At 37.0% G+C, this 13917-nt stretch overlaps 1 protein-coding gene across 1 annotated transcript in view; it reads right to left on the reverse strand.

Annotated features, from left to right (window-relative positions):
* The window catches only part of LOC117373903 (metabotropic glutamate receptor 7-like), a 90196-nt gene that overhangs the window by 31261 nt on the left and 45018 nt on the right, over positions 1–13917 (reverse strand). The window contains exons 3-6 of the mRNA XM_033970024.2: positions 9922–10057; positions 8786–8940; positions 4856–4993; positions 2076–2276 (exon numbers count right to left, since the gene is read on the reverse strand). Coding sequence (XP_033825915.2) covers positions 2076–2276; positions 4856–4993; positions 8786–8940; positions 9922–10057 — 630 coding nt within the window. The remainder of the gene's footprint in view (positions 1–2075; positions 2277–4855; positions 4994–8785; positions 8941–9921; positions 10058–13917) is intronic.

Here is a 13917-nt window from a genome sequence, read left to right on the forward strand (position 1 = left end):
TTTAAGAAACACATCCCAGTGTAGCAGTTATTCAGTAAGGTACACAGTGAGTTCTGATGTTTTTAATCAAGCCACAATTATGCTTCAGTACAGTATAGCAGCTCTGTAAATATAAACAATGTACAGAAGAATCAACAAACCCATGTTATCATTGCAGTGACATAAATGGTTATTTAGCTAATGCTGAGATGAAAAGCTTTTTGTACAACTAGGGATTTTTTTGACATAACTTCAGTCTATGTAAATATATCTATAGGATCTTTGAAGTTTTCTTGTTTCTTCATATCTACCCATCTGTACATCCCAGCTGCTTTCATGTACAAGAAAAAACACACTACGCTTTTGAAACTAGGGCATTTTTCTCCCAACTTTTTATGCTGATTTCTGTGTAAAATAAACCTAATCATATGTGGAACATTTTGTGAAGACGCTGTGTACTGTAGAAGTCTGTAATCATTGTCTTCTGTCCAAATAGGCATATTTGGCAATGGTTTGTCTAGATTTATAAACCCCTTTCTCATTTTGAAGCTGTAAATTCACCAAATCTGATTTCCTCTGCCACCTACCTTAGCTAAGCTCACATGGGATCTTTCATTATAAATAATATAACAATGCAGATATAGAACAGTGTCATGATAGAACATAATCTACTATATATAATAACATCAGGGGAAGTTAGCTCAGCTGCCTAACAAGACTAACACTGTAACTTTAAGGCACATTTTATCAGTTGTTTCTAAAACTGGCTGGATATGTGACCCTTATCTTTACAAAAAGTTCACTGGATTATGCTGTGGATATTTTGGGGACCCATTGAAGGCAGAAAGTTTATACTTTCCATTAAATCCCTTTATAAAGTGAAGCTACTCCAAGCATAAGAAGCTAATGAAATCTTTGCAGGTTTATTAGTTTGTGTGAAGTATATAATATCTTTTAAAATGCCAACACATTTTTTTACTTCGGTGAATACAAACTCTAGTTTTATCGCTTGCACTGCAAAACATAAATATGTAATGAATTCAATGACTGGAATTCAGAGTATTTATCTTGATTTGAGTAGTTTTGATTTGTTTTAATTTATGGTATTTTCAAACTTTAAATGGATTCGTGATAGTTATTTTCTAGTTACAAGCTAAATTATGCTGACTTAAATTTATTGATTTAAATTTACTGAAATGTAACACAAACAGTCAGAAATACAAGTTTAGACCGACTCATGAAATAAATCAAAACTACTACTACTGCTACTTAAAGGAGACATATTACACTAAATAAACTTTAAAGAGCTTTTAACCATGTTCTTATTGTTTTCCCTTCTCATTTACCCACTCAAAGTTTATATTGATTGATTGGCATTTAGATCAAGATGCCACTGTCCCCAAAATTCCTGTTTTTACCCAGCCCCCATATAGGACCACTGCCGTTTACTTACTTCATTCTGCTCACTAACATGAAGTGTAACTATCTATATAGGCGGGTTATCAGCATAGTACTGCAGTGCGGCACCACAAAGACGTCAACTGACTTATTTCATTTATTAAGTTGTTTGAGATCAATATTGTGATTTTAATATAACATAAAGATCCCGAGCATATTATAACCAGCCAATCGGGACCCTAATAAATAAACAAAAAACAAAACTATATAGCTGACAAAAGCATAACATGTCTTCTTCAAATAGAGCTGCTAAACTGGGCAATACCTGGAAGAGTAAAAACGAGAGTGAAGGGGAAGTAGGGGCAGGGTCTGCAGATGTAACAAACAGTGCGATTGAAGTTTGAAATCAGAAACACCTGGCTGTAATTAGGGCTGTCTTTCATGATGTCAGTAACAACTGGAAATTGCAGAGGCCGCTGAAGGCAACACAAACTAAGATGGGACATGCAAATTTACCTAGTTTGCACTATAGAAACAGTAGCAAGTACTATTAAAACACCATATACACAGTTTAGTAGCGACAGAAAGTGGATGTAGTACTTAGTTCCACTTTAACAATTCTTTTAAATCATGTACGTATTGATTTTCTCCTGTCTTTCTTCCATCTTGTGGTCTCTGCGGTGTGCTGTGTCACTCACCATTGAAGCTGGCGTTGCGGATGTACTTAAGCAGAGTCTTCCCTTCCGCTGCCTCCATCTGTGGGCAGACAGAGGGGTGGTCCGGGCACAGGTCTCGGTGCATGTCGTGAAGTGCGTGGGCCATGGCGTACACCGCGTCAATCACAAACTGTACCTTCCCCTCCTGCTCGTACTTAGAGTCGATCCCTATGCGTTCCTGACCTGATTGACAGACCAAAAAAAAAAAGTATTGATATGGAAAATGTTTCACATCTAATGCCCTACCTCAGATGTCCTATTAGCAAATTCATTTTTCTACATTTTTGATGTATAAATGACCAGAATTAGGAGTTCTCACACAAACTTTTGAATTAATGTGGTTTGATGTATTGAGCTACATACAGAATCCATAAATCTAATAGTATTTTATTGCACGTTCATACATTAGAATATATTTGATAGAAACGCATATATTACACACATTCATATTTTTCCCAGCCCCATAATTATGTCTTCTGAAGTCTAAAATCTAAAGACTTTTATGCTGTAGGGGAATGGGTTTCAGAAACTATCCATGGGTTTCAGGATGATGAAAAATTAAGACTGTTGCCATAGCAATTAACAACATCAAAACAAAATATATACTTTGAATGGGCAACCGTCCTCAAAATGGCACCAGCAAGTTGACACTCCTGAATAGTCATAATAATTATCACAGTGTTCATATGTTCAACAAACATGAAACAAATTCCAAGTAGTTTCTCTTTATACCTGGTCACTTTACGTAGCTAAATGTGAGTAATGCCAAATCAAAATCCCAACTTGTAATAGTGGGAAAATTCAATTTGATACAAGGAAACACCTTTATAAATTGGATTATTTTGTTATAATTTCACAATGTGAAGAGACCATGTACGTTATCACTGACCAATTCCCAGGAGCAAAAAGTGCAGTTGAGCAGACATACACCTTAATCTCCCATAGTGCCACTGTGATGGACTGTGGTAAGTGTGTGCTCCTGCCCATTTGTCCTATGTGTAAGGTGAACAAGATTACTCTGAACTTTAGAAACTCTCCCATTGACTTTGTATTGTGCTCCCTGGTACACTGCCCTTTCACTATTGGTGTTCTGTCTCATACACCACTTGAATACAAAATGTACATCTGCTGCAATTTCTCTGTTCTTTGAAATTGAAGTAATTTTTTGGGCCGATTTTCATTCATCAAATCGGAGCTGCACTAATCTATTCAACCTAAATGAGCAGAAATTATGGCTATTACTTGTAACATTCATCATTGTGGGTGTAATTATAATATTTTCAGTCTAAGATACTGGAGGAAGTGAATTATCATAACAAAACTCTGACAGACTCTTGTTCACAAAGTTGCTGAATATGTAAAAATAAAACTTGCATACATTGAAGGAGGTCAGAGGAACCTGTGTTAACATTTCAGCTCATTTTCAGACCAAAGATAACCTTTAGGCGTGTGAGCAGCATTGATACACTGCCCTGTATACAGTGTAAGGGGATTTTTGCACCTGGAGATAGTATAAACTACTGAAGTAACTATATGTGACTATTCACCTTTGGGAATTGTAAATGACGGCCAGGCAATACAATATTCCAATAACATAATTATTTTTAATGCCTCTTTGCATCTTGTATCTTTGTATATTCTACCATTTTAGTTAAATTTAGTTAACTTAATTTAGTTTAGTTAATTAGTTAATTTGTCGTTCTTTTCAATTGCATATTTTCATTATTGTCTTGTTGTTCTGAGACATAGTTTCATAAGAGAAGCCCAAACACCATTAGAGGTGTACTGTACATACACCATACTGTATAGAGAATGGGTGAAATAAGTATTTTGGATTATACAGAAAAGACTCGAAAGTCATTACCACTAATGGTGCAGTGCAGAAACCAAAAACCTAAAATAATGTGGGCAGGCCACAGGAGATGCTGAGAAGGTGACTGGGCTTGACAATGTAAAACACAGGTATTGCCACAGCAGTAGACATTGTGTATATGTAATGTTGCCTGGTCTAATAATAACCGTCCCGCCTGCACCCGCTGGGCAAAACACCTGGTGCTACACTTTCACCGTGGAGACGAGAGCAGAAAAATACACTGGTCTATGTGGAGCATGTAATGTGGACAAAAGGTCAAGAACGCATCCATCTGACTTACACATTGGTCTTTCTCTGAATATTTTCACAAGCCACTGCAATCGGCATAAATCATTGTACTTTGCTTTTTTTTTTTTTTTTTTTTTTTTTGTGGCTGCTTTTGTTTTGTCTTTTTCAGCTACAGTTTAGTCACAATTAGATCTAGGATTTGGTCCATAGTAAGATTTGGTTTGAAACTGGTCACACTGTGTTTACATGCACATCCTTAATCTGGTCATTATCTGATTTCTGGAGTCTGATGCGAGTAATCTGATTTCTTTCTGACTGTTCACACTTGTGCAGGTTTTGATAAGGACAATTATGCAAACAAGGGCAAACTAATGTGGCAAAAACAACAATGAAAGAGATTAAAGATATATTTTCAAATTAATTGTATGTTGTTCAAATGTAGCAGTTAATTTGATCAAAGTATTGGGATTATTATTTGATGATTGTAGTTCTAGTTTGTATGCAAATGTACTCACAATATTCACTCATGCTTTAATATAACTCCATAGCCTATTCTGTCTCTTCTGTCATTGAATTTGGTCTCAATACATGAAATTCACAACTGAGGGACCGAGGGAGCTGCTGCACATGTGCTTGAGACTGCTAATGTTTAAATAATTACCTGTGCATTTCCGACTCGTATCCTCTTTCTTTGAAGCACTTAGGAGTCGACAGTTGAAGTTTTCCTCCCAAAACTCTGCGAACCATACATTTCTTCTATTGTTCTCAAGCGTCAGGCCAGTAAAGTATTCATCAAAACCTGGGAAAAAGATAATACAATGAGAAATAAGGTAATTAAAAAGCTATGACACATTATAAAGTTTGTGTGCAACAATCACTGTGAGAATAAATGCCATGATTTTGCAGCTGTTCATGATTATTGCCACCACATCCAAATAATCAAATCCTTAATCAATCTAATTTCATTACCGTAGTTACCATTACCATAGTTACCATTACTGTACGTTATCCTCTAGTCTAGTTTGTCACCAGCTCCATGAACATACAATGAATGATTATGTACAAAAATAATGTGACCTAAACAGCCAGATAAAAAAAAAAAAAACCCAAAAAAAACAGTTTACTTTTAGGTTTACTTAATTTTATCTGTGTCTGATCCATAGCAAAAGAAAAATATAAAATCTGTCAACTGGACAAAACATTGTAGTGAAGACATTTCGCTGCTCGTCATATTGAGCTACCCTAGTTAAGGAAGCACAACAGACCCAGCCTACAAACAAAAACTGTAAACAATGGGTGTTTTCAGTTTCAATCTAATTAGCGTTTTCATTCAGATAGATATAAGGCAGTGTCCACGTGCAATTTGACCAGAACCGAAGAAGCGACCTGGACGACATCTTCACTCCTACAACATTTTATCCATTTATTTTTATATTATAGTCCCACAATTAATACTTTTTATTTCTTACTTACTTACAATTATAACTATGGATTAACTAAATAAAGTTGAAATCCCTAACCGCAAAGAACAATTTAAACAAAGGCATCAAAGAGACAAAACATATAGTGTGTGCAAGGCAAGCAAATACGTTCAGGCCTGCTTCATCAAAATTTCATTGTGGTAGTGGTTCCTCTTCCTCCCCAGCCCCATAGAGCCATAATCACTTCTTTCATCTAGGAAATGGCATTAATTAAAAAGCAGAAAGCCTGATAAATAAGGCAGGGAGTGTAAGTGGCGCCACACAGACTGCAGCCCGGGGCGGTCAGATCCTGCAGGTGTACATGTTCATAAAACCTATTACCGCAGCTATCGATGGAGTGAGCTGCGTGCGATCCTTACATGATTTAGGTATGATGAATTAGCTGGAGGAAAGAGGAACTGCGGAAACAATGGAGGCTGGAAAAATGCCTGTATGCACAATTTCTGCTTTGTTTAGTCTGTAATGTGGGTCAGGAAACGCAATAGGGACGACATATAGTGAGATTTATAGTCAAAGAGTCTGTTAAGTTTTATATGGAAACTGGGAAAAATCTGATTCCTTTTCTTCCTAGTTTATAGTACTGTGTTATCTGCACTTAGGGATTACGTTTTACATGCCACGGTTGCCTTGAAGCAGGCTGTCAAAGAAATGGCTGCAATTTTGGTGTCACCAACCTTTCCAACCACACACAATCACATTAATATTTAAATTTTATTCAGCCATTTATATGGACAAGCTGAAATGTCTTGCCTAAGGACACAAAAGTATGCAACAGGAAAGATCAATCCCTCAACCCTTTATTTAGATGAATGACTTTACCATTTTGCAGTTTTCACAGTGGAGCTATAAGGTGCTCAGTAATCAGAACTCAATGACTCAGCAGATTTCACTTCCATCAGTGATTTATAGAGGATTATATTCTCTCTGCCTCCATTTATCTGCATTGTCCTGGACAGACCTCCCCTAATTAATGAGCTTTATAAAACTCCAAAGTTTCTGCTATTATAATATTGTAATGATAAGTGCTTATTAAGCCGCAGTGAACGCAATCTAAAATGGACTATGCTCACTGGGAATTAGTACACGCTGTGTCCAATGTGGCAGTACATTTGACTAATTTGAGGCTCCGCTTTTGTTTGACCCACCAAATCGGAGGCTATTTAACTCCTGAGCACAAATTTAAAACAGGCATTCATGCGGGAATTTGTGACAAGGAAAATCAATGCTTATTCTGCGTGTCTTAAAGGCATACACTAGCTCAGGGATTTGTTAAAAAAAAAGAGATTATTTTCAATATAGTAGGAGGGTAGGTATCCATTATTCATAATTATTGACTAAACAAGAGTAAAATCCCTAAAGGCCCCGTCCGTAATCTTTACAGTCTTAAAAAAGGTTAAAAAAAAGAACTTGTTGCTTTAAAATAGTTTGCAGCAACATCATCCTGATTATTCAAGTTTATTCAAGGCTTTTTTCCAACTCTCAGAGGCCAACGCACTTCCTGGTTCATTTAGATAAAAAGACGCAGACAGTAGACCACGCACAGCGGTCTCATTTTGATCCTAAGAGCTGCTTTTACAATATATCTGCACTAGAAGAAAACATGGAAACAGATTTATGAATGAAAAAGTAATCTTAATGTCTAACCTTAACCTTTGCTTGTTGCACCTGGTTTAATACTGAGTCAGAGCAATAACATATCACACTACAGGTCATATTAGAATCCAGTGAATCCATCCAGGAATAGTTGTCTGACTTTTCTTGTGCCCCTGTAAACTGGGTGTATGCCTGCAGCTGTTTACTAGAAGAACACATTTATTTCCTTTACCTTTCGCTTTTCCTTTGCTAATCAGCTTCCAGGTTTTCAATAAAAGGCATTTGAGTTAGGCTTTACATTCGATGCTGTTCTTTGAGGCTTAATTAGTTTGAATTAATAATGCTAGTATAATTATGACACATCTGATTTGATATAATCCAGCAAGCGCAATTTTTAAGAATCAGAAACGTATATTCAAAGTCCGCTTGCTTGTTACAGTTTAAACCAAAGCGTGTTTACTGTAAGAATCACATGTAGCCAATTTGTCCGCAGTCACTTAAGCCGGGTACAATTCATGGCCAAAAGCGGAGACAAGGTCAGGCTTGTTCTCTCAGGATCGATGAAAAGTCATTCTGAGAAATGCAGGAAATTGCTAACTCGAGTAGAAATAGATGAGGTGCAAGAGACCAGGCACACGGGGCAAAGGGTGAAGGAAGAGCAGCCTTTTGGCATAAATTTAACAGTAGCCAGGTTCTCAGCTTGTAAATCTACCGGGCATCCAGAATTTCAAATGCAGCATCAACATTTGACTATCATATTCACCTTAGTCAGGAAGTTGCCTTGGGTGCCACCATTGTCATTCAGGTTGAATTATTTTGCATGGGGCTGCCGATCTTGTCAGCAAATAAGTTCTATAGGGACTTCTAAGCCATTTTAAAGTGCAGTGTTGACTTGTTGGTGCAAATAAACACTGAACATTTTACACAAATTAACCTACTTTATATCATATTTTAGAGGCAAAATGTTCCCAAAATTCCCCATTGAAATAAATGGGATTCCCTCTTAACCAGAAGTGCCACCATAAAGAAAGCACAGTTTAGTCGCATTTACAGATAAAGCGGGCGGGGCAGAATAAGGTCAAAAGTATGCTACACTGTTGTTGTTGAAATATTTTTCGATAAGCGTGACAATGCTGTTTAAAATACCTAGGGATGAAGCGCTAATTACTTCTAGTTTTTATATTGCAGTGTTCCAGTTGTGTTTCTCTTGTTTTTATCTTTGTTTATTGCCTTTTAAAAACCTGTCCTCTGTACCAAGCCCCCTCATTAGTGAATACAATATCTCCCAAAGTCTTTGTAGTTTGTATGTAATCAAGCATCGAAAACATTTGTAAGTAAGACATTTTTCCTCTACACCTCAGTGGCTTTTTAAGGAGTTTGTCATTCATTAAAAGAAACAAACAGGTTGGCAATGAGCTGACAACAAACAGATTTCAGTAAATTGTGTTTTGGGGGCTATTACAAGATTCTCCTCCAGGTTTCTCTGTGCAAAATGCTCTGTGCTGTGGTGAATATACCTCTAATGGAAGAGCGTTTGGGTAAGATGGTGATAGCTCCCGTAGCGACGTCTTCGAGTTGGTGAATTGGGCTGCTCTTAGCTCCCCAGCTGTCAGAGCCAATCCACAGGAAGTGTCCCACCTGATTGGCCCGTTTGGTCGCATTGAGAATCCCCCTGGAACACAGAGATCAGGTTTAGGTTAGGAGACAAGACAGGGGAACTAAAAGCTGAACCGTGGAGGTAATATGTGAGGCACTAGTGGGAAAATGACATCTTGGACTAGATTTTCTATTAGCAAATGTAACAAGGTCATACCATGTGTGTTCCACTTCATGACTGTAGCAAAGCTGTGAACATTGTCTTCAACACAGAACACCACTAACTTACACAAATTGAATTTGTGTGTAGATAATTAAATATCAGCAATTTGTGATTTTATCACATGCAATGTTAGGAGCAATGGACTTGTGTGTGCATTTTACATACATGTCATTTCCATTAACATTTACTGTTACACGAAGCTTGCAGAGTAAGTCAAACTGTGAGACTCAGAAAACACTGGAAAACAGCAATTGCCAAAGAATTAAAATGTTTGAATTAACATAAATTAAAATGAATTGACCTAACATTTGGACTTGGTTTGAGTAAAGCTTTGCTATTTTAGGTGCAATGAGAATAAATACTTATTTTGTTTTATTCCAAGTGGAATATGACTTGTTCAATTAGCATTTTTTCCCCTTGACTAATCAAACTCTACTCAAAGTTAGATAAATACACTTAATTCCAGCAATTTTAGCAGCTTAGTAAAAAGATAAAGAATAGATTATCATGAAGGTTAGATTTTTGTCCCTACCTCACATTGGCATAAATTACTTATAAAACAACAAATAATAAATCCATTAATTATTGATTGTATTGCTGCTGCAGCGTAAAAAAAAAAAATGTAATTTGAATTCATTCCTAACACATTTGAGTATAATGATCTTTTTTCCTTTTTTTTAACAAAACAAAACATTACAGAATTGGTAATATGCCATTTACAGTGGTGATGACAGAGTCACAGAACACCATCTTTCCTTCAGCTTATGTCCAGGAGCTTTGATGAAATACATGGACATTTGTCCTCTCATTCCCAGATGAGGCTCTTATATTTACCGTATGTCCTCGTCACTGGCAAAGATGATGACGGCTCGTGCGTGCTGCGACTCCAGTAACTGTTGGACGCCTTTGTCATAATCCTCCAGCTTTGGGTTGTGGGGGATTTTCAGAGACTGGGCGATGCAGATCCCACCTGAAGAATAGGACAGAAGGAAAAAGTGATAAGTTAATGATGAAATGCATCTATATTCAAGGTGCAAAAAATAGAAAAGGTCTAGGATGAATGTGTTAAGATTAAACATTTTTGATGGAATTAACTTTAGTAACTAGAAAAGCAAATTATTAGATTTTATAGATGTAGATACACAATGGGAAGAAAGAATTTACCCCTGATGTTAATCTTTCCTAAAGGTATAGTCACTTTTCTGCTACTGCTCCTTTTACCATTGTCTTCATGGAAGTGTTATTGCTCTGGCTAAAACGTTAGTGCCATCACTGAACCATCTTGCACTCTGAGGACTTCAGGGACGGGACTAGCCTCTGTCAGCATTTCAGTTTTATGCATCTGAAACCTGGAACAGTTTTCCTGAAGATGTGAGACTGGCTTCTACTTTGACAAATCTTGGTTCTGTTTAGGTATGCATATGACTGAAAGGTTTTCATTCTGCACTCTTCTCTTTTAATGTAAATTTTATGATGATCATTTGTCATTGCATTTATGATTATATGTGCTATACAAATAAACTTGCATTGCCTTATAATTTTCCCATAGTAAGGCATTAAACATAAATATCTACATGAAAACAAACAGGTGATGCCACCAGGCTTATATACTCATTTATTAAGTGTGCATATGTACAAATATATTATGTACGTGACTTTTCACATTAACTTTGAGAGCTACAAAAAGACAACTTTACATAGAAATGGTCCACAGACTCTAAACACTGCCTGAGGATTTTCAGAGACGAGACAGAAGACAAGGTTGTCAAGAGCAAACAAGCAAGTTTGAGGGAGATTATGTTTTACAATTTTGTCTTATGCAATTTTAGCCTGAATGCTTTGCAAGGAGACAAGACCCCAGATGGCGGACCCCCACCAGAAACACACAGTGCACCTTTAAGCCAAGACTTTTGCACTGCACCATACAATTTTAGGGGGAAATTCCAAAACACTCTAGTCATATTTTTTCATTTTCCCTACAATACGCATTGTCACACTCAAACTGTGCTCTCCCACTGAGGCTCTTCCTCATAGTGAGCATTATAGGCAAATCTGCTGGAGCAAATCCAATAATCCACACCAGCCGGGATGACATAAAGCTACACATTTTGCATTATAGATCTGAGTGAATCCAACAGACGCCATTGACTTTCCATTTAAAGTCATTATGATACATCTCTATTGGAAGTCAAGCTAATCTGATAGCGGGATGAAATAAAACAACAATGAGGATATTAATGCTGGCAATAAATCATTGTGCGGCAGGTCATCGCTAATGAATTTGAATGGAATGGAGATGTCTGACTGCTTCTCTGTCTTACTAAGTTTCTGCTTGAGGTTTAGGAAGAACATTAAACAAATTTGCTTGTAGAAAAGTACTGTTTTTTCACTATTCACTACTTCACTATTTTATTTTGCTACTAAAGAAAAGGCTCAACACTTGATACCATTTTTATATGGTAATGTTAATAAAAAGCACAGTTCGAGACAATAGAATATATTTTTCAAAACTAATGTACGAGTAAATGTTCAAACCAATCTTCTGTGTTTTACTAAGTCGTTTGGTATTTGGGGTAGTGTGTACCACAAAATAATTAGCTTTTTGTAGCTCATTAAGGAGTTGAGAGACAAATAAATTCTCCCATAAAATGCACTGTTTCCCTTCAGTGCAGCTATTACAAGTATATGAGCCCATCACCTTTGAAGCGGTCTGGATATACACATAGGTCTACTGTAAAAAGTTGAGGTTCTAATACTGTACTACACTATACTGACCTGCATTTATCGCGCAGCTAAGCTCTGTTCAAACCAATTAAAAGTCTCCCACTCAGGCTCTTCCCCAATAACTTTCAGTGTGAGTCTCGCCGAATGCAGCAATGGAAGAATCTCCTAATTGCGTGTCTCCTCAGTCTCATTACTTTGATATAAACAGCTTTTAGTTGGCACATTGCACATCACAAGTCAGTTTACTGCAACATTTCTTAAGGCGAAAGATGGCAAAATGACAACAGCCCGACCCCCTCTTCACTACTCGTCATTAGCAGCAGACACTGGGCTATACCCTAACTCATGTCGGACATGTTTTGCATGCAGTAACGGTTCATTGTATGACTACACAATATAGGAACATAAAGTGACTCCTATCTGTTGAATATCAATGTTGTTACCATAGAAACAAGGGCTAACAAGGAAGAAAGACCATTCTCGTTCTTATTTGTTAATAGTACAATGGTGGAGACATGGTTGTCAGTTCAGTCCTGTTGCCCGAAATGTGAACTGTCTTTGTACTATGTGGCTACTGGTGATGGTCAGTCTGCCCCAGGGCCGCTGCAATGTGGAATGAATAGATAATGAACCAAAGAATCTCTAATGCACTATCATCTTTTTTTTTTTTCGTTTTTTTTTTTTTTTTTATGTAGTTTGCAGCCCGAGTGACAGAATTGAGTGACAAGAACTGAACAAAAACAAAGATATTCATTAATTTAAGTTACAACACAATGATACAAATTCAGCACACATTCATTTGATTACAAAGTACTTGTGAATAAATTGTAATCATCCAAATAATATGCACTGGGCCCATTTCTTTACTGTTAAAGATGGGTATACTCTGGGCATGTACTTTTTATCTAATAGGCTAAATAAGGCAACAGTAAAGTTTATGGGTCAGTCAGTGCATTTTGCTGCTCTGTGACTGTCCCATAAAAGGAGAGTCCGTTTGGTCCTTGCTTGGTTGCTGCAGCTGTGGGCTGTGTTGTATCCTATTAGAGCGTTACAAGGCTGCAGAGGTTTGTGTTGGTGGTCTTTCTTTCTTCTGGGGAAGTTCTGTCTCAGTACAATGACTTCAGACCTGACAGAAAAAAAACAAAAACTAGCGAATATAATTTATTTTAACCATATGCTTATTAGAGTATACATTTATTCATTAAGAAGTGCTAAGGAAGATTTAGCTTTAAAAGGTATAGCTATAAACCATCTGGGTTATTAAAGAAAAAGATTAAACAAATCACATTTTCAGGTTGCTTGGATATTACTTTTCTTCAGAGGCTAATATTACCCTGTGTAAATCTTTATGACTCTACAGACACTTTATTTCTATAGCACCCATACACATCCAGAGACGAAGACAGGCAGGCAGGGGGCAAGTGAAGGCAGATGACTGATTCATTTTAACCTCACGGGTGGCTTGAAATGAAATTAAGTTTAAATATGCAAGAACACCCAGAATACTAGAGAAAAGGTATATGTATTTATTTATTTTTTTACCCATAGCTTCATTAGACAGAATGGTAAACAGTATGAAATGGGAGTATAATGTGAAGAGCGGAGAGAGACATTCAGAAAATTGTTGTGAAGCCAGAAATTGATCTCATAGTGTTGTGGCTGGCAGAGAGTCTTGCATGTGTGTTACAACCAAGCCCTTGGTCATCGTGCAGCATATTTACCATGCGTTTGTATGAAGCCCAATTGGAATTAGTTGTGGTGTCCTTATGAATGTAGAAATGTGTGTATGTTCTCTGTATATCTCTTGTGATTAAACGGCGTAAGGCTCATATCACCTACAGCCAACAACAAGCTCATAACAGATTAACTCATTATTTTTTGTCCATGTTTTAGTCTGCATTAAGTCTGGTGTCCCTGTGTAATTATGAAATGATAAATCAAACTGACAGGTCATAAATCGTCTTAGTTTTGTGTCATATCTGAGTTACAGGCAGGTTCTTGTTGTACACAGGTAGGTCCCCCGTACATTAATCCCATGAGAAAAGGGCGTAAAGGGATAACGCAATGAGTGACGGTCTCATGAAAATGCATTAAGTCTATTATGAT

This window comes from Periophthalmus magnuspinnatus, chromosome 7 (assembly GCF_009829125.3).
Source record: "Periophthalmus magnuspinnatus isolate fPerMag1 chromosome 7, fPerMag1.2.pri, whole genome shotgun sequence".
In the NCBI taxonomy this organism is placed as follows: domain Eukaryota; kingdom Metazoa; phylum Chordata; class Actinopteri; order Gobiiformes; family Gobiidae; genus Periophthalmus; species Periophthalmus magnuspinnatus.